At 40.5% G+C, this 26,727-nt stretch overlaps 1 protein-coding gene across 5 annotated transcripts in view; it reads right to left on the reverse strand.

Annotated features, from left to right (window-relative positions):
* The window catches only part of STON2 (stonin 2), a 176,161-nt gene that overhangs the window by 107,257 nt on the left and 42,177 nt on the right, over window positions 1-26,727 (reverse strand). For all 5 annotated transcript variants that reach the window (XM_037984347.2, XM_037984343.2, XM_037984344.2 and 2 more), the window contains one exon: window positions 2,337-2,534. In XM_037984347.2, coding sequence (XP_037840275.2) covers window positions 2,337-2,534 — 198 coding nt within the window. The remainder of the gene's footprint in view (window positions 1-2,336; window positions 2,535-26,727) is intronic.

Raw genomic sequence — 26,727 nt, forward strand, 5'->3', positions numbered from 1 at the left:
CCGAGATTGCACCATGAGACTCCAGCCTGGGTGACAGAGTGAGACTCTGCCTCAAACAAACAAAAAACAGGATGGTTACCAAAAAGCCATGCCTCTACCCTCCCTGTAGCCATGGAAACTGCCTCTTGTTGAATAAGAGCATCCCTCCTCATTCTCCAGTCCCAGATTTGCCTTTGAGTCTCTGGTATAAACTCTGGTGTAGGGACCAGTTAGTTCCTCATGAGGACCACGTGTGCTGGCTATTCCAACATACCTGTTCCCCACTTGCAACCTCAGATCCATTCTATCTGCTCTGGTGACTGACCTCTATGGGCTGCTTCCCCAGGGCTTCATGCCCTTTGGCCTCAGGCTAGGATCTGCCAGTTGGAAACACCAGCACCAGATCTGGGAATTTATTCTTCCCTATCTCCCTGCTTGGTCAAATCTCTACAGTGGCTTTGTCCTTTCTGTCACCATAGCTCCTGTTGGGCAGCCCCTCTTCTATGATTTCAGCACTTGCTTCCTCTGTAGGTGGTCTCTTCATTAAGCTCTCTCCAGATAAACATTTTTAGGGCACCATCTGCTTCCTGCCAGGACCCTAACCAAAACAGGGGAGGTTTTCTTGATGCAAACTATAACACTGTTAGAACGACTTTAGAACAAGGAGATGTTAAAAATAATGATAAGCTGTGGAGGCAGACTAATAATGTCTAGTTCAGGCTAGGGCTCTGATTTTCATTATTTGAACCTCCAAGAATTAAAGCAACTTTCATCTAATAAGAAAGTCGAGAAGACAATAAAAAACAGCCTGAGCCTAGAGATCTTGTCTTTGCCTTCAGTGAGGGGCCTGTTTTGCAACTCTCCGAAGCAACAAGAACCTTGCAGCAGGAAAGAGAACTTGTTTCATCCCTGATGGACAACTTACTCTGTGTCAAATGTCATGTAAGCTATTCTACATAAACCATCTCGTTTGGAGCTGATAACAACTTGGTGAGGTATACCCATTTTTCAGAAGAGGAAATAGAGTCATAAAGATAGTAAGGACCCTGTTCGAGGTCACACAGCTGGTCAGTGCAGAATCAGGGTTTGAACCTGAGAAGTCTAGCTCTGGAGTCTGGGTAGCCTGAACCAACGCTTAGGTGCCTCCTCCCTGGAAAGGGGGCCGAGAGCAATGAAAAGTGAAGCAGGGAGGCAAGCTCAGCCTCTCCTCCTAACAGCCTCAGCTGCTGAAGGTGTGCTCGCATCCATGAGATGCCCCCACTGTGGAAATGGGGCCGTGGAGGCATATTTCAGCCACCGACCAGGATCATCAGCCACAGAGACAAACCAGAAGTGAAGAAGTGTCTGTGAAAACAAAACACTATAAAGAACCACAGCTTCTGAAGACAAAGCGGGTCCATGATAAACTAGGATTCTCTGCAACATTATCTAATACCAAACCAAATCCTGCCTGAACCCCTCAGTCTGCAAGACAGATCCCTCTTTATACTTGTAAAATTCAATGGCACATAGCATGAGGGCAAACATCCAAAGCTTAAAAATGACCTAGAAACTCTGAACAACATTGAGAAGGAAGAACAAATGTTGTCAACACACTGGGTAATTCCATCCACAGAGAAACGAGCAGTAACTTCATCACTTTCAGAAGAAACCAATCTCTTGGGCCAAATAACCAAAACACCAAGAACATCTTTCCAATGCCAAGAATCTTTCCAATGCCATTTCCAAACCTTGCCTGTAATTCAGCACTTGTTAACAGACCCATATTCCACCTGCAAAGAAAGCCAGCATTCCATCTTATGCCTACTGGAAAGTTTAATAAATGAGGTATAGTGCATTGCCGATTGACGTATCACCCAACCAAGGTACAAGAGAATAAACACTTAACTACAAAATGATTTGTAGTCTGGACACAGTGGCTGAGTCTTCATTCTCATTCTGTTTCACATAACATTTGCTTTTTTCTGCTTAAATCTACCTCCCTCTTATTGAAAACGCAAGATGCGTGGGTAGTAGGATGAAAGATTCAGCCTTGTGCATATTTACACATAGTTCAGTAATCCCAGGAGAAAATAAATTGGTATTTATACCAAACAGTCAGAAAACAACATATTAAGATACACTGTCAAATGTTACCCAGTATGAATGATCTGCCAACCAAGGATCCAATTTGTGTATACATCTTCCCCAATGCAATTTCTAGCCACTTTGGGTTCTAGTTTTTTGACTGGATAACAACACCTGAACTCATTCTGCAAAGGAAGCCAGCTGCAGTGATTTTTTAAAGGACTTTAAAAGTGGGCTTGGGTACACCAACAGTGATTTGCAAAGCCCTCTGGCTTAGAGCTCCATCTTACCAGTCGAGTCAGCCCCAGAAGCCTGACCACTCGTCTGCTCCTCAGCATTGATGAGCTGCAGGTCTGTATACGAACATCCAAAGCTAGGACTGCTGGTGTCTTCAGAATGGGTGGTCCAGCTGCTCTCAGAAGTCAGAGGGCATCTCCCCAGGGAGTCAAAGGAAGGGCATGTCCAGCAGGGTATGGTCAATGGTAGGGCTGGGGAGAGACCAAAAACCAAAAGCATACAGTATAAATAGTTGTACTTTGTCTTTAGTGCTTATCTTACTTTGACGTGGCTCACATCCTATGAAATCTCAACAGTCATACAAGGCAAGGAAGCCTTGTATGGAGAGTATCACTCATGACACAGACAGAGAAAACTGATTGACTGAGACCCCATGGTGAATCAGTATCAAAACAAGTATGAAAAGTAAGGTCCCAGTTGAGCGCGGCGGCTCACGCCTGTAATCCCAGCACTTTGGAGGCTGAGGTGGGTGGATCAAGCGGTCAGGAGATCAAGATTATCCTGTCTAACACGGTGAAACCCCATCTCTACTAAAAATACAAAATATTAGCCGGGCGTGGTGGCGGGCGCCTGTAGTCCAGCTACTCGGGAGGCTGAGGCAGGAGAATGGCGTGAACCCGGGAGGTGGAGCTTGCAGTGAGCCGAGATCACCCTACTGCACTCCAGCCTGGGCGGCAGAGCGAGACTCCGTCTTGAAAAAAAAAAAAAAAAAAAGGAAAGACAGAAAAGTAAGGTCCCAGGACTCTCCAATCAAAGAAAATCTCACCAAAGGAACACAAGTTACTTCAGGGTCTAATTTTACTTCTTAACTTACATTTCAGCTTCTTTCAAGCCAAAACTACAGGAATCTTGCAGTTTCACCCTTACTGTTACATTTCCTCCATTTGTAGTGGCGCAAAAAAACTCACCAATTCACACTGAAACATTAGAGCCAGTTAAGGTTAAAGGATAAAGAGGAGACACATAACTATATATGAACATGTATGTGGCATGCCCCTGCTTGCTTTGAGTTGATTGTAACTGGAGATTCTGCTGTCACGTATACAAATGGAAATTTGCTGAGGCTGCCAACCTGCATGCAATACAATGAAAAATACCTTTAAGGGGAAAATGGACAAAGCTCGGTTTTATCCCCTTAGCCTTGAGAACCAAATCAGACTTTATAAACTACTTAAGAAAGGTTTTTAAAAATCTTTCAAATTTGAAACTTTCAAATTCTCCTAATTTGTCTTTAGTTAATTTCCTATCACACGCTGTCTCCACGGTGCTGCATAAAAATCATATCATTATGGCCAGGCACGGTGGCTCACACCTGTAATCCCAGCACTTTGGAAAGCCGAGGCGGGTGGATCACCTGAGGTCAGGAGTTCAAGACCAGCCTGCCAACATGGCGAAACACCGTCTCTACTAAAAAAAATACAAAAATTAGCTGGGCATAGTGACGGGTGCCTATAATCCCGGCTACTTGGGAGGGTGACGCACAAGAATCGCTTGAACCCGGGAGGTGGGCGTTGCAGTGAGATTGCGCCATTGCACTCCAGCCTGGGCAACAAGAGAGAAACTATTGCAAAAAATAAAAAATAAAAACAAAAAAAGAATCATATCATTGCAAATGTACCAACAGGTACTGAAACAAGTGCTGAAAATAGCCTAGATAAGACAGGAAGAATGAAAACAAGAGAAACTACCATGTATTGAGTACCTATCAAATGTCAGGTATTTTACAAATGTCTTGTTTCATCCGTCTATCCCGAGAGATAGGCAGTAGTCTTATTTTAACTCAACGACATTAAGAAACTTGCCCAAGATGATAAAGTCAGTTCTCCTGCCAGGAAAACTAAACAAGTAGAAAAAGAAAAATTGAGATTTAAGAGAGAAGAAAGAATAAACATCAATGCTTGCAATAGTATAAATATAAAACTTTTCATTCCTTACTCTCTTAGGTATTTGTAAAGCATTTAGGTCCTTTTTCTGGAGTGTTCATCGCTCATATCCTCTTTTCTTTAAAAATGTCACCCTTTCTGCCTATTCTTGAGCTATTCTCTTCAAAGAAGCAAGGTCCCCTTCCCTGCTTTATTTCTCCTTAGTGTTATCACTGTCTAATGTACTACATGCCCATGTCTTCCATACTAGAATCCAAGCTCCCTGAGGGGGCAGGGATTTTTATCTATTATGTTCACTTCTATAACCCCATTCCTAGAATAGTACCTGGTATAAAGCAGACATTCAACAAGTATTTGTTGGTTATATCAACAGAAGCACCACGAATCATTCCATAACAGTGTATACTAAACACAGAATATTAAAATTGGACTGGTATCTATGACCCTCACCCCAAACACAGAAAAACATTAAAATACTAAAAAAGAAGACAAAATTAATTTTTTTATAAACCAACCAAAAATAAAAAGCAAAGCCAAATTTATAAAAGTTTGCTATACAATGCCAGTTCCTATAGTATGGTGGTTTAGATACTTTAAACTACTATGGAAACAAAATTAAAATATTTGTGAAATGTAATAACATTATTTAAAATACATCACAGGGTGAGCAACAAAGTAAAGAATCATCAGAGGCGGAGTGAAAGCTGCAACCCCAAAAGAGTAAACAGAGGACACAAGCTGATTTTCACTCTCAAGATTCTGAATAAACCAGACTCTTGAGTTTTCCAAACCTCTTATGAAGAAGGCAAATGATAAAGAACCTAGGGCCAACTGAAGATGGGGAACAGAAGAGCTGATGCATAAAGTGAGAATTCCTAAAAGGCTTAAAGGGTAAGTTAGAAATAACCTCCACCCCCTAGCTGGAGATAGCAAAGAAAATTGTCTAACTTAGGATTGTGTGAAGAGTAGAGGAAAAAATATCTCCTGAGAATTAATAACCACAAATTGTCTCACAAGGGGTGTGCAGCTAAAACTACTTGTGTGGTCTGAAAAACCTCCAAGTTGAGACTAGTTTAAGTATTTCCAGGTTAGTAGCCTCAGGCATCCAGGAAAAGCAAATACTATAATAATAACTTTTTTCTTTTTTTTTTTGAGACAGAGTCTTGCTTTGTTGTCCAGGCTGGAGTGCAGTGATGCAATCCCAGCTGACTGCAATCTCCACCTTCTGGGCTCAAGTGATTCTCACGCCTTAGCCTCCCAAGTAGCTGGGACTGCAGGCTCCTGCCACCATCCCTGGCAAATTTTTTTTTGTATTTTTAGTAGAAACAGGTTTCACCATGTTGGCCGGGCTGGTCTCTAATTCCTGACCTCAAGTGATCCATCCGCCTGCCTCTGCCTCCCAAAGTGTTAGGATTACAGGAGTGAGCCACCACGCCCGGCCAGTAATCCTTTCTGGAAGGAAGATACCTTCAAACCAGCCTCCTCAGACAGAATGTTCCTAAGTTGATGTGCACATAATAAATAAATAAATCACAAAATGCATAAGAAATCAAGTTACCATGAACAAGAACCAGCAAAGTGTGTGAGTGGGTGGGGTGAAAAGGCAGAATGAGATCTGCGAAGAATTTTCAGACACTAGAATTGTTGAGCAAAAAGCACAATTATGTTTAATCTGTTTAAGGAAATAAGAAAAGAAATTAAAAATATGAAAAAGGAGCATGTAGAATTGAAAAAGAATTAAATAAACTTCCAGAGAAGAAAAAATATACTACTGTAAATACAAAATTGAATGGATAACATAGACAAAAAGATGAAAATATGAAAGAGAGATTGAGACACATGGAGGGCAGCGTGAGACAGTCTCATAGATACCTAATCTGAGTTCCTAAGGAGAGGAGAAAGAAAATGGTAGAGGGGCAATATTTGAAAAAAATACTGGTTGAAAATTCCCCAGAATTTATAAAGATTTTACTTGTCAGATTAGAAATTTCAAGGCATCTCAAGCAGGGTAACTAAAAACAAATCTACAAATAGACACCAAAACTACATATGACTAAAAACAAAGAAAAGATCTTAACAGCCATCAAAGAGAAAATATACATTACCTTCAAAAGAAGAATGTTTAGACTGACTACCACCTCCTTCCATAGCAGGAGAAGCCAATGTGCACTTCAGTGTATAGACAGAAAAATAACTATATAAAGTTAGAATTACATACCCAGTGAAGTATCTTCACAGAACAAGGGAAAAAATAAAGACAATTTAGACAAACAAAAACTATAAATATCCCTAAAGTAGGAAAGAAAGGTGAAATAAATGGAATGTAAGATGTTAGAATTAAAACTATATCAGTACTTAAAAATAAACATAAATGGACTAAACAATCCAGATAAAAGAAAAAAGACTGTCAGGTTGAATCAACAAATGAAATTTAACATGGTATGTACAAAAAATATATCTAAAACATAAATGATTATCAATGATGGAAAGTACAGGGATGGGAAAGCCATATAAGACAAAATGTTAATGAAAAAAAGCTCATAGAGTTATGGATTATGGATGGACTTTGCAACAAAATAACAAAAAGCACAATTCATCAGAAATATAATAATTCTAAACTTGGATATATTTATTAACATAGCCTCAAAATTATTAATGCAAAAATTGACAGAACTGTAAGAAAGTAAGAAATGTCCAACATCATAATGGAAGATGTTAAAATACACCTCTCAGTTACTGACATGTCAAGCAAGCAAAAATATTAGCAAGCAAACGAAACTTTAAACAACAAAATGAACACGCTGATCTAATGTAATGATCATAGAACATTACACTCAACTGGTGAAGAATGCATATTTTTTATAATAACACCAAGAATTTTTATGACAAGTGATAACATGCCATCACTTGACATGAAGCAAGCTGTAATAAATTTCAAAAAATTGGTATACAGACCACAAATGCTGGTCACAATAAAATTAAGTATCTAGTTATCTAACTAGTTGGTTAACTAATATCTAGATTTTAAAAAAATGAAAAATTTAAAAATTAAGAAACAGACTTCTAAATAATTCACTGGTCAAAGAAGAAATCTTAATAAATATTAGGAAATATTTTGAGTCAAGCAATAATGAAAATACTGTATGTGAAAATTTTAAGAATATATATAAGCAATATAGTCAGCTTATATTAGAAGACAACTAAAAACTTAATACAATAAGCTCCCAACTTACTAAGATACAAAAGTAGAACAAAATAAATCAAAGAATGTTTAAAAAAGGAAAAAATACAAAAGTATAATTATTAAAAATTTTTTAAACACACAGATAAAATGTTCTTAGAGAAGACAAATAGAATTAAAAAGAGCACAAATAGCAGTAGGAACGAAAAGGGTACACAATTACAAATACTATATTTAGAAGGGATAATACAAAGGGAATTAATAAATGTCTTTATACCAGTACACAAATACAGATAAAACTACAGAAGTCCTAGTAAAATATAACTTTTCAAAACTGATTCAAGAAGAAAGTTAAAAACCTGACTTGTCCAGTAACCTTGTAATTAAGTGAACCAAGACTTAAAACCTTCTCACCAGAAAAATTTTTTTTAATCTTCCACTAACTACTCCAGAGTATACAAGAAGAAAGGCCACTCATCTACTCATTAAATTTATAAGGTTAGCATTTGCAAGGTTAGACACCAAAACCTGACAATATATGCCCAATTTATATGTACAGTCTCTAAAAGGAGAAATACAGAATAATCTCAATCATGGACACAGATAAAAGAATCCCAAACAAATTATCAAAGAGAATCTAGTGATTTATGAAAAGGAGAATTATATAATGACTAAACTGAGTTATCCAATTTCTACAAGGTTGGGACCTTTTTCTCATTATTGTCCCCCTAAGGAATCTTTTTGTATATTTTTTTGCCTAATCACTCTCTCTTGAACTCTCCTCCTCTAATACATTAAAATCAGAAAATTGACATTAATACAATTCACCAATCTTACTCAGATTTCCCCAGTTTTACATGTACTCATGTGTGTGTGTGTATCTAGTTCTATGCAATGTTATCGACGTGTAGATTCATGTATCCACCAGTCAAGATATAGAACAGTTCCATCACTGCAAGGATCTTTCATGCTGCACTTTTATAAGCATGCCTATTTCCCTCCTACCTTGCCTCCATCTCCATGCTCTGTTCCTAACCTTTGACAACCACTAATCTGCTTTTCATTTCTATAATATTGTCATTTCAAGAATGCAATATAAATGGAATCACGCATTATGTAACTTTTTAGGACTGGCTTTTATTACTCAGCATAATGCCTTTGAGCTTCATCTGAGTTGTTGCATGTACCATGAGTTCATTCCTTTTTATTGCTGAGTAGTATTCCATGGTATGCATACACCACAGTTAGTTTCCTTCTTTCCCCATCAAAGGACATCTAGGCTACTTCTGGTTCTTAGCTACTATAAATAAAGCTGCTATAAACATTTGTGTACAGGTTTTTGTATGAACATAAGTTTCCATTTCTCTGAGATAAAGTCCAAGAGTGCAATTGCTGGGTCATATGGCAATTGCATGTTTTGTTTTATAAGAAACCACCAAACTGTTTTCCAAAGTGGTTGTACCATTTTATATTCCCACCAGCAATGCAAGAATGATCCAATCTCTCAGCATCCTCACTAGCATTTAGTCTTACCACTACTTTTTATTTCAGTTATTCTAATAGTTGTGCAGTGAAAGGATCATTTTAATTTGTATTTCCCTAATGGATAATAATATTGAATATCTTTTCATGTGATTACTTACTATCTTGATATATTCTCTTTGGTGAAACACATGTTTATTTCTTTAGCTCACTTTTTTGTTTTTTTTGGAAGATGGAATTCCGCTCTTATTGCCCAGGCTGGAGTACAATGGCATGATCTCGGCTCACCGCAACCTCCACCTCCTAGTTTCAAGCAATTCTCCTGCCTCAGCCTCCCAAGTAGCTGGGATTACAAACACATGCCACCACACCCAGCTAATTCTATATTTTTAGGAGAGACGGGGTTTCACCATGTTGGTCAGGCTGGTCTTGAACTCCCGACCTCAGGTGACTGCCTACCTTGGCCTCCCAAAGTGCTGGGATTACAGGCCTGAGCCACCATGCCCGGCCTAGCCCATTTTTTTAATGGGAACTTTTTACTGTTGGGTTTTGAGATTTTTCTATATATTCTAGATACTAGTCCTTTTGTTTTTATTCTGAGACAATTTCACTCTGTTGTCCAGACTGGAGTGGAGTGATGCCATCTCAGTTCACTGCAACCTCCACTTCCCAGGTTCAAGCGATCTACCCACCTCAGCCTCCAGAGTAGCTGGAACTACAGGTGTGCACCACTATGCCTAGTTAATTTTTCATATTTTCATAGAAATAGAGTTCCACTATGTTGCCCAGGCTGGTCTCAAACTCCTGGGCTCAAGTGATCCACCTGCCTTGGCCTCCCAAAGTGCTGGGATAACAGGCATGAGCCACTGTGCCTGGCCTGATACTAGTCCTTTGTTGGCTGCGGTTTGCAAATATTTTTTCCCAGTCTGTAGCTTGTCTTTTCATCCTTTTCACCAAGTTTTTGCAAAGTAAGTTTTTGAAATGTTAATGCTACATATATATTTTATGTTTACTTTTGTACTGTATATATATATTATAGGTATTCTGTATACAACAAAAATTACAATTTATTTGCCCTACTCAAGAACCATTTTTAGCCCCCTTGGGGATAATATTACCCTGTTGAGAATACATGGGTTAATAATAGAAAATCAATTAACGTAATTCACTGCAATAACATATTAAAAGAGAAAAATCTTACCATCACAATAGATATAGAAAAAGCACTAAATAAATTTTAGTATTTATTCATGGTAGCAATTTTTAGCAAATTACAAACAGAAGGACTCCCTAAACCTAACAGAAATACCCCCCAAATCCCACAGAGAACATCACATAAAGCTAATTAACCCTTGGAGATTCCAATCAAGATGGTGATGTTCATTACCCTCACTTCTGTTCAACATCATATTTATGATCAGATCCTGCACAGTAAGGCAGGAAGTGAAAAGAAGTGAAAGAAACAAAACTGTCATTATTTGCAGATGATATTTTTGTATACGTAAAATAACCAGAAGACTTTACCAATAAATTAGCAAATTAATAATGCTAGCAAGGTATGCCTGTTAATTAAAAAATCAACATATAAAAATGAATTGTATTTCTGTAAGCCAGCAAGAAATATTTAGAAAATGAAATTTAAAACAAGAGAGTATTTATAACAGCAACAAAAAGTATGAAGCATATATAGTATCAAACCTAAGAAAAAATGTGCTAAGGCCTTAGAGGAGGCATTTCTAAAGTTTATTAACAGACCATAAAGAAGATTAAATAAATGGAGAGATATATATGTGGAGATATATATACATATGGAGACAGAGATAAATAGATAAATATTTAGAGATTGAAAGATTTAACATTGTAAAGATGTTAATTCTCCCCAAACTGGTTTATACATTTACTTCAATGTCAATTAAATTCCAGCATGGCAAAACAATCCTAAGCAAAAATAACACAGCTAGAGACATCACACTACTCTTTTCAAACTACATCACAAGGCTACAATAATTAAAACTGCGGCCGGGCACAGTGGCTCAAGCCTGTAATCCCAGCACTTTGGGAGGCCGAGACGGGCGGATCACGAGGTCAGGAGATCGAGACCATCCTGGCTAACACGGTGAAACCCCGTCTCTACTAAAAGATACAAAAAACTAGCCGGGCGAAGTGGCGGGCGCCTGTAGTGCCAGCTACTCGGGAGGCTGAGGCAGGAGAATGGCTAAACCCGGGAGGCGGAGCTTGCAGTGAGCTGAGATCCGGCCAGCCTGGGTGACAGAGCGAGACTCCGTCTCAAAAAAAAAAAAAACTGCATGGTATGGTATAAAAACAGATACATAGACGAATGAAACAGGTTAGAGAACCCAGAATAAAGCTGCACACCTACAACCATCTGATCTTCTACAAAGCCAACAATAACAAGCAACAGGGAAAGGACTTTCTAGTCAATAAATGGTGCTGAGAAAACGGGCTAGCCATTTGCAGAAGATTGAAAGTGGACTCCTACCTCTCACCATATATAAAAAATAACTCAAGATGGATTAAAGGCTTAAATGTAAAACATAAAACTATAAAAAGCCTAGAAGAAAACATAGGGAATACCATTCTGGACATTGGCCCCAGCAAAAACTTCATGACAAAGATTCCAAAAGCAATGCAGGAAAAACAAAAATTGACAAGTGGGACCTAATTAAACTAAAGAGCTTCTTCACAACAAAATAAACTATCAATGGAGTAAACAGACAATCTACAAAATGAGAAAAATATTTGCAAACTATGCATCTGACAAAGGTCTGATATCAAGAATCTATAAGAAACTTAAATAAACAAGTAAAAAACAACCCCATTAAAATGGGCAAAGGCCATGAACAGACACTTCTCAAAAGAAGACAAACATACAGCAAACAAGCATATGAAAAAATGCTCAATATCACTAATCATTAGAGGAACGCAAATCAAAACCACAATGAGATACCATCTCATCCCAGTGAGAATGGCTATTATCAAAAAGTCAAAAAATAACAGATGCTGCTGAGGTTGCAGAGAAAAGACAATGCTTACACACTGCTGGTGGGAATGTAAATTAATTCAGCCACTGTGGACAGCAGTCTGAAGATTTCTCCAAGAACTTAAAACAGAATTACCATTTGACCTAGCAATTCCATTGCTGTGTATATACCCAAAGGAAAAACGACACATGCACGCCTATGTTCCTTGCAGCACTATTCACAATACCAAAGATGCAGAATCAACCCAGATGCTCATCAATGGTGGACTGGATAAAGAAAATGTGCAACATATATACGATGGAATACTACACAGCCATAAAAAAAATGAGCTCATGTCCTTCGCAGCAACATGGATGGAGCTGGAGTTTATCATCCTAAACAAATTAACCCAGGAAAGAAAACCAAATACCACATGTTCTCACTTATAAAGGGGAGCTAAACACTGAGTAAACATGGAAATAAAGAAGAAAACAACAGCCCCTGGGGCCCACTTGAGGGTGGAGGGTGGAAGGAGAGTGAGGATTGAAAAACTACCTATTGGGCATTATGTTGATAACCTGGGTGACAAAATTATTTTCAGACCAAACCCCCACAACAGGCAATTTACTCAGGTAACAAACCTGCACATGTACCCCCCAAATCTAAAATAAATGTTGGAAAGAAAAAAAAATTACAGCAGGGCTTTCACCTATATTAACAAGCAGAATCATACTATTTAGATATGAATGAAGCTGAGTTTTGAGTAATATATTTATAAGTATTTACGTTAAAATAAACACAACAATAAAACAGTATTGGAAAAACTGGATATCTACATGAAAAAGTGAAGCCAGACCTGTACTTCAAACTGTAAAGAAAAATCAATTCTAGCTATATTGAATGTCAACGTGTGAAGGCTATATAAGAAACATTTTAGAAGACAATATAGCCAAATGCGTTCATGACTTTGGAGTAGAGAAATATTTTCTTTACCAAGACACAGAAAGCACTAATAATAAAAAAAAAATGAAAAAAATTATGTCATTAAAATAAATAACTTATTTTTGCCAAAAGACATAAGGAGAATGAAAAGACCATTCACAGGATAGGAGATACTATCTGCTACACATTGAATGCACCAGGAACTCCTAGAAATCAACAAGAAAAAGGCAGAGACACCAACAGAAATATAGCTGAATAGGGATTTCATGAAAGAAAAATCCAAATGGTACCAAAAAAGGATGCTCAAGGCCGGGAGCAGTGGCTCATGCCTGTAATTCCAGCACTTTGGGAGGCTGAGGCAGGCGGATCACAAGGTCAGGAGATCGAGACCATCCTGGCTAACACGGTGAAACCCCGTCTCTACTGAAAATACAAAAAATTAGACGGGCGTGGTGGCGGGCGCCTGTAGTCCCAGCTACTCGGGAGTCTGAGGCAGAAGAATGGTGTGAACCCAGGAGGCGGAGTTTGCAGTGAGCCGAGATAGCGCCGCTGCACTCCAGCCTGGGCGACAGAGCGAGACTCCGTCTCAAAAAAAAAAAAAAAAAAAAGGATGCTCAACCTTGTTAGTAATCTGGGAAATGCAAATTAAAACCACATGAGATACTAAGATCCTATTACCCTTCCCCCTTTCTTTCTCCACCTCCCTGATGACAAAAATAGAAAAATATAAGAATCCTAAGTGCAGCTGAGGAAGGGGAGCCACAGTGTCTTCCACGTACAGCTGCTAGGATAACTAGAAACCACTTTAGCAAATGGCTCGGTGTTATCTGATTAAGCTGAATATGAACACATCCTACAGCACGGCAATTCCCATCCTACTTTTTTATGCAAGAGAACCACCTGCACACGTTCACCAGGATACAGGTTAAAAATGTTCATAGAAAGACAAAAATAATGCTCATGGAAGTGCATTATCATCTTAGAAACAACCCAAATGAGCCAGGCATGGTGGCTCATGCCTATAATCCCAGCACTTTGGGAGGCCAAGGTGGGTGGATTATGAGGTCTGGAGTTTGCGGTCAGCCTGGACAACACAGTGAAACCCCATCTCTACTAAAAACACAACAAATTAGCTAGGTGTGGTGGCAGGCACCTGTAATCCCAGCTACTGAGGAGGCTGAGGCAGGAGAATCGCTTGAACCTGGGAGGTGGACGTTGCAGTGAGCCGAGATCGCGCCATTGCAACTTCAGCCAGGGCGACAGAGCAAGACTCCATCTCCAAAAAAAAAAAAAAAAAAAAAAAAAAAAAAAAGAAAAGAATCCAAATGTCCATCAAAAACAGAATGGATAAATGGATTGTAGTACATTACTATAATGGAATACAGAGTAATAAAAACTAAAAGAACCATAGCTACAAGTTCTTTTAGTTTTTGACATGGACAATTCCCACAAATAATGTATCAAAGGAGTAAGCCACGGAGTAATACAGTATTATTCTATATATACAAAGTTCAAAACCAGGCTAAATTATAACATTCTTGATGCATGTGTAGGTAGTAAAACTGTCAAGAAAAGTAATGTAGTTATTATCATGAAACTCAGAAGGTGGTGATACAGAGGGGAGGGAAGGGGATGTGAAGAGGGAGGAGGCTGTGATCAGTAGGGAAACACGCAGGGCCTCTGGCGATGACAATATTCCATTTATTAAACTGGGTGATGGGTTGTACTGCTGTTCTTTATAATTTAATACACATTTTTAAATGTTGTTTTGTATTTATTCAATAGGTAATAAAACTTATTAAAACCACATATCAAAAAAAGACAGATTACTCAGTAAGAAAGCTATTTCACTTAATGGTATTTGCACATCGGCTCCTTACATCTGTGAGATAAAACGCCAACGTTTCTCTTGAAACACAAACTAGGAACAGTGCATCTGGGAGAGGCAAAGCTCCTGCCTCTCACAAACTGTTCTCATTCGTTCTAATACGCTTTGTTTATTTTTCGGCTTAGAAATCTTGGATGAGTTATTTTATTCAGGTTCTTAATTGAATGTCCTCAGGCCACAAGCGTAGCTGAAAGAGAGAAAGTACTGGGTCTGGAGCTGACTATGCTCCCAAGGGCCAGACCTTTGATGTCCAGGCCAGGTAAAAACAGGATGCTGCCATCATGATACTTCATGCCACATCCATCTAGCTTGAAGGAATAAAGTGAAGGAAAGATCAATACCTGCCTCTCCTCTTTTCCTATGAGGTTAAGACCAGGGACCCTGGATCCAGACTGCCTGGTTTGCATACCAGATCCAGCCCTGTAGCCTGGAACAAGCTACTCAAATTCATTTGTTCCTCCTTTTTCTCACCTGTAAAATGGAGCTGAAGAGAATATTCCCTCCAAACCAGCCCCTGCATCCTTTCAGTTGCTCAGAACAAAACCATCAAGTCATCCTTGATTCTTCTCATAGTTGCTCCATCATAATTTTTGTTAGTCCTACCTTCAAAATACATCTGGAATCCAATCACTTTCTGCCTTCTCCAAGCTACCCCCCTGCTGCAAGCCATAATCCTCTCTTGCCTGGATGGATACAGTGGCCTCCTACCCTGTCTCCTTGCCTCTACCTCTGTCCTCTCCTCCCAATCTATTCTCAGCTACACCACTCTCAACCGCTATACCAGAGCTGCCACACAGTTTTAACAGAATTACTGTTGAAACTCAAGTTGGATCAGGCCACACCTCTGTTCAAAACCCTCCGTTAGCTTTCCATCTCACCCATAATAAAAATCAAAGTCCTCACCACGTCTGCCAAGGACCTGTGTGTCTGAGTCTCTGTAACCTTTCCTCCTCACCTCCTTCTCTTCTCCCCACATTCACTCCACTCAGGTCACACACCAAGAACGCAGCTGCCCCTCAAGGGCTATTCACTTGCTGTTTCTTCCACATGGAAGGCTCCTCCCCACTTTCTGCAAGGCTTGCTGCCCCATGTTCCCCAAGTCTTCACTCACATTTATCCCTCAACAGTCACTTCCTGGCCTTAGGGAAAATTTCACATCCTCCTCATCACAGTCCCTTCTTTTGCCTCATTTTTCTCTCCTTCCCACTTTATTACCTAACACACTTATTGTATTATTTTTATTTATTTATTTATTTATTTGGAGACAGAGTCTCGCTCTGTTGCCTAGGCTGGAGTGCAGTGGCACAATCTCTGCTCACCGCAACCTCTGCTTCCCTGGTTCAAGCAAGTCTCCTGCCTCAGCCTCTCGAGTAGCTGGGATTACAGGCGCCTGGCTAAGTTTTGTATTTTTAGTACAGAGGGGGTTTCACTATGTTAGCCAGGCTGGTCTTGAACTCCTGACCTCAAGTGATCCGTCCACCTCAGCCTCCCAAAGTGCTGGGATTACAGGCGTGAGCCATCGCACCCAGGCCCTAACACACTTACTTTATATTTACTTCTTTAGTGTGCTTCTGGTGTGAACCCCCTGTCGCCCCGCAGAATGTGGGCTCCATGGGGCAGGAGTATGTGGCTGTATCCACGGTGCTGAACATGACTTGAACGTGAGCCTAGAGTGGGAGGTCAAAATAACATGGATTATGTGAATAATAAATCTACACGTTGTTGGCTAATACAATATTTTTCTTTCTTCTTGTCCTTCGGGATCCTGGGTAGATTAAAATTTTAAATACATATATTTTGATGTCATGTCCTTTATATTTTGATGTCTAATCACTAAGGTTATAGGATTTTTTTTGATGCTGTCAATGTGCCCATCCATGCGAAGAAAATGGATCTAACTCCATTCTTTATCTGTGGCTCCTCTGCTTTTTTGTAGTTGGCAATACGAAGCAGCCACTGCTCCCAGGACGAGCTCAGAGGAGCTCTTGTTCACTCCCCAAAAGCTCCATTAGTAACAGACTGCCCAACTGTTAGGCAACCTCAACGTGGGGAGAGCAGGGACTGTGTCCAGCTCTCCCATAATTGTATTCCCAGCACCTACATTTTTTTCTGCATGAATGAACTAGTTAATTGATGCATGCTTGAGTAGTTTATTGTGTTTTGTATCCCACACCAAGGGTGACCTAGGCCACATGGCCTCTCTGGGTGAGCCTGCACATTCTCTGGAAGACGAGAATATTGGAGTTTTAATAAAATATTTTGTTTCCTTTTAGATACTCGAAAGAGCTATCTTTGAGAGCACTTCACCATCCTCCGTGGCATGATGACACTTTTAAATACAACAAAACTATTGCTTTTAAGTGTGCCTTTTAAAACAGCCCTCAGGAAAAAAATACAGGTATATTTGTGTATGTATATGTCCACGGTGTGTATACACCCATGTATGCACGTACATATGTGTGTGGAACAATGGGAAATCATAACCCGATGACAATAGCTGAAAAGAAGGGGACAGGATGGGTAAGAGGCCAGTTTCCTTGTCTATCTTGTTTAAAAAACAACAAGCTGACTTCACCAAGGGCGCCATCCTTCAAGTTCGACCTAACAGCTCATTAGCCCCACAAACGGGAGTCAGTCACTTAGTCGTTCTGCAGGAGAGTTCATGTCCATCTTTTCTCTCTCCTTTCACTAGTCCAGCAAATCCTAGGTGGGCACCTACTAAGTTCCTCAAACCATATTCTGGAATAAGGAATAAATTAGATAGACAAAGTCCTTCCCTTTATGGAGAAGGGAGATAATAAATAAGTAAACTAATGCATATTTGACCCAATTGCAGGTAGAGGCATGGGCTGTGAAGACATCTGAAGCAGAAAAAAGCTAGAGAGTGGAAGTGGAGGGTTCTGGCCCGCCCTGGAGAGGCAATGCTTGAGCAGAGTTTGGAGTGAAAATGTGGAGGAAAAGCTCTCAGGGCACAGAGAACAGCCTGGACAGCAGTGAACCGGCCTGGAACGGCGAGAGAGGCAGTGCAATTACAGCAGACGGAGCCCAGGGGAGAGGATCAGAGACGGTATCAGCCCTGAGAAGGAAAGGCTCTGCTGAAATTTATTCCTGGGTACAGCATCCTCTGAGACGGACTACACAAAGGTCATTAACTACATTTAGAAGCACAGAAGAACTGAAGGTATTAAAAAAAATAAAGCCTCTTCTGTTGCAGGGGGAATTACATATGCATGCAAAATGCAGTGGGCCTTGTCCACATATTCACCAAAAGGGTTGGGATATCTTATTCCACCCCCACCCACCACTCACCACCCCCATTAGCCAGAATGAACAACATAATAGAAATTAATGGCTGGGCTAGTCTTCTTCAGGATGAAGCCTCTCAGCTGTCACCCCTGCCTCCCTCTTAAATGGCTGACGTCATCTCTGATCCTCCCCCAAACAAGTGGGTCTTTCTCTGGTCCCAGATAATTAGTTTCCCCAGACACAATGGGAAGGCCTTAGCCCAAGCTTTTAGGGAAGACATTTGAAGCATAAGGGAATACTAGTGTTTTGCTTGGGCTATGGGACAAATGTTCTGGACATGAAAGGGTTTTTTTTTGTTGTTGTTTGTAATTATGCACATCCTGCAGTATCTGCATAATGGGTCCAATTCAGCTCTGGCCTTGCAGATAAATTACCATGTCCCTGGAGGAAGGTCAGCGTATGAGTGAACAGGAAGCTTCATGCTGACAATAGTGCCTTAATTTTTTCTTTTTTTTTTTTTTAATTTTAAGGATGAACTTTGCTCTTTTAATCCATTTATCTGCAGGCATTTGCAGACATGTTCTAAACACACCCACACTTGCAAAATGCACATACTTAAAATCAGCCTTGGCTTTGAGAGAACAGTATAAAGATTTTAGATGGTAGATGAGCTGACTGCTATATTCTTCCCGGTACCTGGTGGAATTTTAAAGCCAGAGGAAGCCTTATATGTTAGTCAAACTTTTTGTAGCTAGAGAAAGTCAGGAACACTATTGGCTAAAGGACCCAACATGAATAAGACATGAGATGGGTTTAGGTTCATTTTCAAAAAAAATTTCTTTAGAGAACTATACAAAATTTCATTTGGATTTAAATACATTCACCAGAAGGTTTTGTTTTGTTTGTTTGTTTTGTTTTTTGTTTTGTTTTTTCAACACTCTGGTTCTGCTCATGGTTTTGTAGAATATCTTATGCATCTAGTTCAGAGTTCAATAAATGAGTTTTCAGTTAAATTTCTTAACATTTTTCACCATACAACCTTAAATCATATGGCAACTTCAAACTGGAGATGTGAACAGTGTTCTTGTGCCTAATTTACGTATTTGACCTTAAAGGTTCCAATAAAAATCTTCTAAAGAGATCATTTATCAACATGGCCCAACCCAAAGGGGTCTTACGAAGTCAAAGAGGTATGAATCCATCATTTGGCCTCCACCAAATTTCAAGGGTTTTAATGTTGAATACAGTTTTCATAAAAGAGTCAAAAGGAAATGATTCTATATGCTTCCTCATTCATAGTAAAATCAGTTCCGAAGAACTGATGCTCTCTTTCCATATATATGGTTATACAAAGGATTTTGTCAGGCAGGGTGCGGTGGCTGACGCCTGTAATCCCAACACTTTGGGAGGCTGAGGTGGGTGGATCACCCACCTGAGGTCAGGAGTTCAAGACCAGCCTGGCCAACATACTAAAACCCCGTCTGTACTAAAACTACAAAAATTAGCCAGGCGTGGTGGCAGGTGCCTGTAGTCTCAGCAACTCGGGAGGCTGAGGCAGGAGAATCGCTTGAACCCAGAAGCGGAGGTTGTAGTGAGCCGAAATCGCACCACTGCACTCCAGCCTGGGTGACAAGAGGGAGACTCTGTCTCAAAAAAAAGGCTTTTGTCACTATCATTTTATTTTAATCATATTTTTCTTTCTTTTTTTTTTTTTTTTTTTTTTTTTTTGAGATGGAGTCTCACTCTGTCACCCAGGCTGGAGTGCAGTGATGCGATCTCAGCTCACTGAAACCTCCGCCTCCCGCGTTCAAGAGTTTCTCTTGCCTCAGCCTCCCAAGTAGCTGGGACTACAGGCGCCCGCCAGCACACCCTGACAATTTTTGTATTTTTAGTAGAGACGGGGTTTCACCATGTTGGCCAGGCTGGTCTCGAACTCCTGACCTTGTAATCCGCCTGCCTTGGCCTCCCAAAGTGCTGGGATTACAGGCGGGAGCCACAGCGCCCGGCCAATTTTAATCTCATGTTTCTAAAGGAGACTGCATATCTCCTTTTTACTCTGGCCAACCATGATGGCATTTATTCACTTCAAATCCTGCCCTAATTAAAGTCCAAGACAAAGTGGTTGCCTTGATGATTTAAGCATTTCTGGAGTTGTTTTTCCTACCAGCTGTTGCTCCTGGTTATCCAATCAACCTTGGTATGCTTCAATGCACAATAAAGTAAGTAGCCAGGTCACTAGGGTGAGGACTAACAACTCCTTGGCTTCTCTAAGGTTCCCAGTGCAGCTTCTAGCCATTTAAATACCATAAAAAATAGGAGATGTACCATTAGTGACAATTTCTTTGTACCTAACTCCACTGTGCCTACAGCCTTGTGGCATTTTAATTAGGGAAATAGTACATTCCAATTCCAGGCGGAAGTCCAATGCTCGCTTGGCTTTATTCTTAGGTGGCACAGTTTAAAAGATGTATTTTGTTTTTTTCTCTTCATCTGCCAGAAAAACTTCAAAGAGAGGAAGAAAGGGAATTGGGGGATGGGAAAGGAATATCCCGGATAACCTCGCTGCTCCCTCTGTGTGTGTGTGTGTGTGTGTGTGTGTGTGTGTGTGTGTGTATGTATGTGTGCTATTCTCTTTCCCAACTTCTCTCTGCAAGCCAGGATGTTCAGGTACGAAACAGCTGGCTAAGGAAGGTTTCACTTTTTCTTCTGGAAATTAAAACTAGGAACAGCACTGATCAGTTCCACTTCTCTTCCTCCTCCTCCTCCCACCACCTTTTTCTCTTATGACCTTCTCACAAAACAACATCCACAGAGGGTTTGCATGAGACAGGTACCAAGATAAACATTGTTACATCTCTCCCGACATGAAGACATCTGATCAGAAAGTATGGGCTCTTAATAGAAGTAAATGGAGTATGAAGAGTAAAACGGGAAGAAACTAAACATTACAACTATATATTATAAATAGGAAAGAGTCAGTTTGTTCCAGTGATGCTGATGTGATTGGGAAAAGGGTTAAAGCCCAAAATTAGTTTCCACTGATCCTTTTTTCTCTGGCTGAACTTTTTGTCTTGCATGCACAGAGACACACCTACATACTCCAAACTTCACCAAAGATTCCAAATTTTTGCATTTAAATACAGCACACCAAACATCTCTCTTGCCCTAATTCCATTTCATTCTTGTGTTATCCATGCTAAAAAGAGTTTGCTCAGTCTACATGAGTGAAGCTATAGCCCAAAATAGATCTAACATCTGACTGATGGAAATTAATAAACTAAGAAGAGCATTTTAGAGTAGATAAATGAGAAATTGATGGGCAAATCATTTCTCTGTGGTCAGATTAGACAAAAAGCACGGGAGGGCCATTTTGTCTAAGTTGGTCACCTAGCTGTGGGCACAATGGGCACTACTTGCCCCACAGCGAGGTGGCCAATTTAGACAAAAGTTTATCCTAGGTCAGTAGTGCCCACTTTCTCCAAGTGAGGAAAACTGAATAAAACTGAGTAAGAGCTTTGGAGAAGCCCCAGAAGTAAATGATAACTAACAAGGGAAGTTGCTTTAAATTCTGATTTTCATCATTCACAGGAAGAGACAAATGATAACCGTCATAAAATGAACCGCTCAGGCAAGTAATTCTCCCAGCATCCACTTCTTCCTTTGCTTCCTCAGAGTCAGTTCCAAATTCTCAGCTGTATGAAATAAAAAATGTAGGCCAGGCACGTTGGCTCATGCCTGTAATCCCAGCACTTTGGGAGGCCAAGGAGGGTAGATCATTTGAGGTCAGGAGTTCGTGACCAGCCTGGCCAACACAGTGAAACCCGTCTCTACTAAAAATACAAAAATTAGCCAGATGTGGTGGCACATGCCTGCAATCCCAGCTATTCGGGGGCTGAAGCAGGAGAAACACTTGAACCCAGGGAGGCTGCAGTGAGTCGAGATTACGCCACTGGACTCCAGTTGGAGAGACAGAGCGAGACTCCATTTCAAAAAAAAAAAAAAAAAAGAAAAAACTTAAAAACAAAAAGACAAGTAGTGGTTGAAAGACAACCGCAAGAGATGGTAATCACAGGAGCACAGGTTGGCTCTGGTTTCCTACTAGAGGATCCAGAAACAAGCCCAATGGATTTCGGCTCAATTCTGAGCGCTGTGCTATGTCTTTGAATATCCACACCTAGCAGAACTATACAGAGGAAGTGCTTACTAAATATCTGGTGACTCAATGAGTAAATTATAAGGAGCTGTAAAGTTTAGGGACAAAGCACAGTGACATGCACACATCTCCTTAAAAAATACCCTGCATCATGAGCCGAGATGGCGCCACTGCACTCCAAAGCCTGGGCAACAGAGCAAGACTCCATCTTAAAAAAAAAAAAAAAAAACAAGTCCTCCATCATTACAGATGCTCCCCTAATTCAGACTGACTCATTCTCAGCCTTATGCAAAAGGTTCCATTTTAAGATTTTAGAGACTTAGTACATTAGTTTTCTATGGCTGCTGTAACAAATTACCACAAACTTGGTATCTTAAAACAACAGTAATTTATTCTCTCATAGTTCTGGAGGCCAGAGTCTAGGATGAGAATCACTGTGCTAAAATCAAGATGTCAGCAGAACTGCACTCCCCACAGAGGCTTTAGGGAAGCATCTGTTTCTTGTCTCTTGCAGCTTCTGGTGGCTGCCAGCATTCCTTGGCTGTGGCTTCGTCACAACATCTTTAAGATCAGCATTTTCAAATTTCTGTTTCATCTCCACATTGCCTTCTCTTCTGTGTAAGCAAAATCGCCCTCTGCCACACGCATGTAATTGCAGTTAAGGCCCACACATAATCCAGGATTATCTCCCCATCTCAAAATCCTTAATCTCATCTACAAAGACCCTTTTCCCAAACACCATCATATTTAGAGGTTCCAGGGAGGACAACCTGATGTCTTTGGGAGCCATTACTCAGCTTAGTATTGCCAAAACAACAGAGCAGGCAGCAGTGATTGCAGCAAGTCTCACACTGTCTCTACTTGCTGCAAACATCTGTGTTATTTCTGCATAATGCCTGCAGTTACATAGGTGGTATTATTGCAATACACAGCACATGTACTTAAACATTTTAGATTCAAATTAAAATCTGAGCTGCACAACAGCCTCCAGAATGGAATGACTGCGTAACTTGGGGAATGTCTACATTATCCATTATGTGGGGGCAGGAGGCAGGGGCTAACGCCTAGTCTCTCCTGTGTGACTGGCTTTAGCTCTGCCAATTACTCTATCCTTATTGTTAAACACAATCTATGGGAGGAAACCCAAGAGGGAATTAGCTTATGTGGGAGAGGCTACTTTGGGTAATAGGAATGTACCCTGCAGCTTTTCATTCAGTTTAGGTTCACTGATGGGTCAAGTTGGGTATTGGCAGAAAATTTGGAACTGGATCCTTGGGTTTATTACCATTTTCTTTACCACTCTAATGCTGTGCACCATCCCCTATGCTCCTTGGGTTTCTAGGTTAGAAACACTTCTTGAGGTGGGGCCGGCCCTACACATGGTTTATTTCTGCTTCTTGCCTACAGACTGGGCATCAAGTCTGCTGGGAACCCATCCTACAGGACCCTCCTAAGGTAGAGAACTCCATCTCCACAGGGTTGACTTGAATTTTCACACATATGAACAGATGGAATTAGTCATACTTGAGCAGTTTTCAAAATTATGCTTTCATGCATTTGAACACTGTCATTTCTTGATTTATTCTCTGGTAATATTAATAAATCTTAAATTCTTAGGACAATGTAGGGCTGAGATTGGGTTAAGGCAAGTGACACACTTGCCTCGGATGTAAAATTTAAGGGGGTGCCAAAAAACTCAGTCATGAAAACAACATTTTAACGCAGTATATTAAAAATATCAAATCAAAATCAAAGCAGCAAACCACGGCTCACAGGTTGACTATTTCTGTAAATGAAATTTTATTAGACCCAGTGAGACAGCCAGCGGGGAGGAGGTCCCCGGAAAAACTCCAACTGGCCTGTGCACTGGGGTGGAGCCGCAGCAGTTTGTGCCACTTGCAGCGGGGAAGAGCCTGGGCCCTCCTCTTCCTGTGTGGAACCTGGGATTTGAGCTGCGGGCTGGAGGCGCTCTAGATGAATTCTGGCCTTGCTCAGAGCCCCTGTTTCCCCTCTTTTTTCCTTTTCACCCAATAAAGCCCTGCCTCACTTACCCTTCAAACCATCTACGAGCTTGAATTTTCATGGCCATGGGATGGACAAGGACCCCATCTTTAACTAAACTTTAGGAAAATTCCTGGAAAACCAGGTCCAGGATAAGGGTGGGCCAAGTGTGGCATAGTCATGCAAGTGTTAGTTGGATCTTGTCTTTAAAATACTGGTATTTTGTTCATTAAGAACTTTTTGCATTACGTGATTTTAATAATTTTAAAATAACTTTAATTTTTAAACTGAATTCTTAAAAATTAAAAAATACTTTTTTTTCAAGACAATTATTACGATTTGATATGGAGCAAAAGTGTTTCATGTATTTTTTCCCAATCTGTCACAGAGAATGTTAAAAAGACACACTCAAGAATCACAATTTTAAGAAATTCATAATTTTTACTGCCTCATCAAGGATATTGTTGGGTGAAATAGACATTTTGCTTTACTGTGAGTAGACAATGGCCAACAGTTTTATCTGTTGTTACTTTTTTACCATCAGTGCAAATGTCAAAGCAGTGAAAAGGCAAATAACATCTTAGAATTAGAATGAAAATGATTTTAACCCGAAAGACCCCTTGAAAGGGTCTTAGGAGACCCCAAGGACTATGGGCCAGATTGTGAATTGCTGCCTTAAAGGGTAAAGCTTTCACAATATATCAGAAGCATTGTCAGTCACAAGATAAGATCCTCAGTCAGATGGGGGCAACATAATTATAACTAATCTCAAAATTAATTTTGCAAAAATCAGTGAAGAGTTGAGCAAACTGACTCTCATATAAATAGTTTTGAGCAATCAGGAAATCTTTGAGGCTGAAGATAAGATGTGAAAGAATCTGAGTGCCATGAATATAATCCATGACCTGAAGGCATGGCCATTTTGGGGCAGCAAAGGGGAGAAAGAGCACCCCATCCATCACTTACCTTCCATTCCTTGCCCCCACTGCCTCCTGGGTAATGAGGGAGCAGAGAGTACTAGAACAGCAGCAGCAGCAGGAAGAGTGAGGCAAACGAAAGGAAAGCACGGGGCATCCGAAGGCTGCGCCAAGACCTTGGGGCCGGTTGGCCTGGTGCGGAAGCTCTCCTGCCATTTCCTAGCACACAACCTTGGTTGAATTCCCAAAGCACTGTCTGGCTGAGTCTCCTCCACCATATATAATATGGATTAATATAAATACCTTCCTCATACAATTGTTGTAAGGAGTACATGGGATGATGTAGTTAAGGCACTGAGCACAGAAACTGAGACAATAAGTATGCAGTAAATGTATCATATTAAGCAGAAGGAACACACATCTGTGCTCATTCACTGCCCCAGTATTCGGTAATTTTTCCCTACATGCATCAATGCTTAGCCCAGGGCCTTCTCAGAGTTAGGTGTTCAGGAAGGGAAGCCTGTCTGGGCCTGTCACTTCTTCTATGCTGCACTGAGAGTCATGACTCAACGACAATTAATGCAGAAATCTGATGTTTAGGCTGGGCACACTGGCTCACACCTGGAATCCCAGCACTTTGGGAGGCCGAGGCAGGCAGATCACCTGAGGTCAAGGAGTTCGAAACCAGCCTGGTCAACATGGCAAAACCCTGTCTCTACTAAAAATACAAAAATCAGCCGGGCTTGGTGGTAGGTGCTTGTAATCCCAACTACTCGGGAGGCTGAGACATGAGAATCACTTGAACCCCAGGGGCAGAGGTTGCAGTAAGCTGAGATTGTGCCACTGCACTCCAGCCTGGGCAACAGAGCAAGACTCCCTCTCAAAAAAAAAAAAAAAAAAGGGAAATCTGATGTTTAAATATGAAAAAATAGACATAAATGTGCAAATTATTACACAAAAATATAAATGTTTGTAACAGAATTGTTTTATATTTTCTTAAAATCATTTGTATTGGTATTGAAAACACATTGAAAAACAAAGGAATCAGCCTTAAAAATGACACTAGCAAAACATTTAACACACCAACAGAAAAATATACCAACCCCGCTTTTTGCTAGTAGGTCTCTGTGGTAGACAGAATAATGCCTCCCATTCCACCCCAAGATGTCCACATCTTGATTTCCAGAACCTGTGAATGTGTTACTTTATATGGCAAAAGAACTTTACTGATGTGATTATGTTAAGGACCTTGAGATGGGGACATTATCCTGGCAAGTCCAGTGTAAACACAGAGGTCCTTAATGCCTGGTGAGCCCAATGTAACCACAGAGGTCCTGAATGGAAGATAGAGGCAGATGTCAGGGAAAGATGTGACTTCAGAAGAAAGGCACAGAGAGATGCCACATTCCTGGCTTTAGAGACAGAGGAAGGGGCCATATGCCAAGGAATGTTGACAGACTCTGAAAGCTGGAAAGGGCCAGGAAACAGACTCTCCCCTAGAGCCTCCAGAAAGGAACGCAGCCCTGCCAACACCTTGATTTTGGCCCAGTGACACTCATGACGGACTTCTGAAATACAGAATAATAAGATGATAAACTCATGTTGTTTAAGCCACTACACTTGTGGTGACTTGTTACAGCAGCAAATAGAAAACTAATACAGTCCCAAAGCTTATCCAAATCACCTGTGGCATAGTTTGGTGCACAACAA

Source organism: Chlorocebus sabaeus, chromosome 24 (genome assembly GCF_047675955.1).
Source record: "Chlorocebus sabaeus isolate Y175 chromosome 24, mChlSab1.0.hap1, whole genome shotgun sequence".
Classification (NCBI taxonomy): Eukaryota; Metazoa; Chordata; class Mammalia; order Primates; family Cercopithecidae; genus Chlorocebus; species Chlorocebus sabaeus.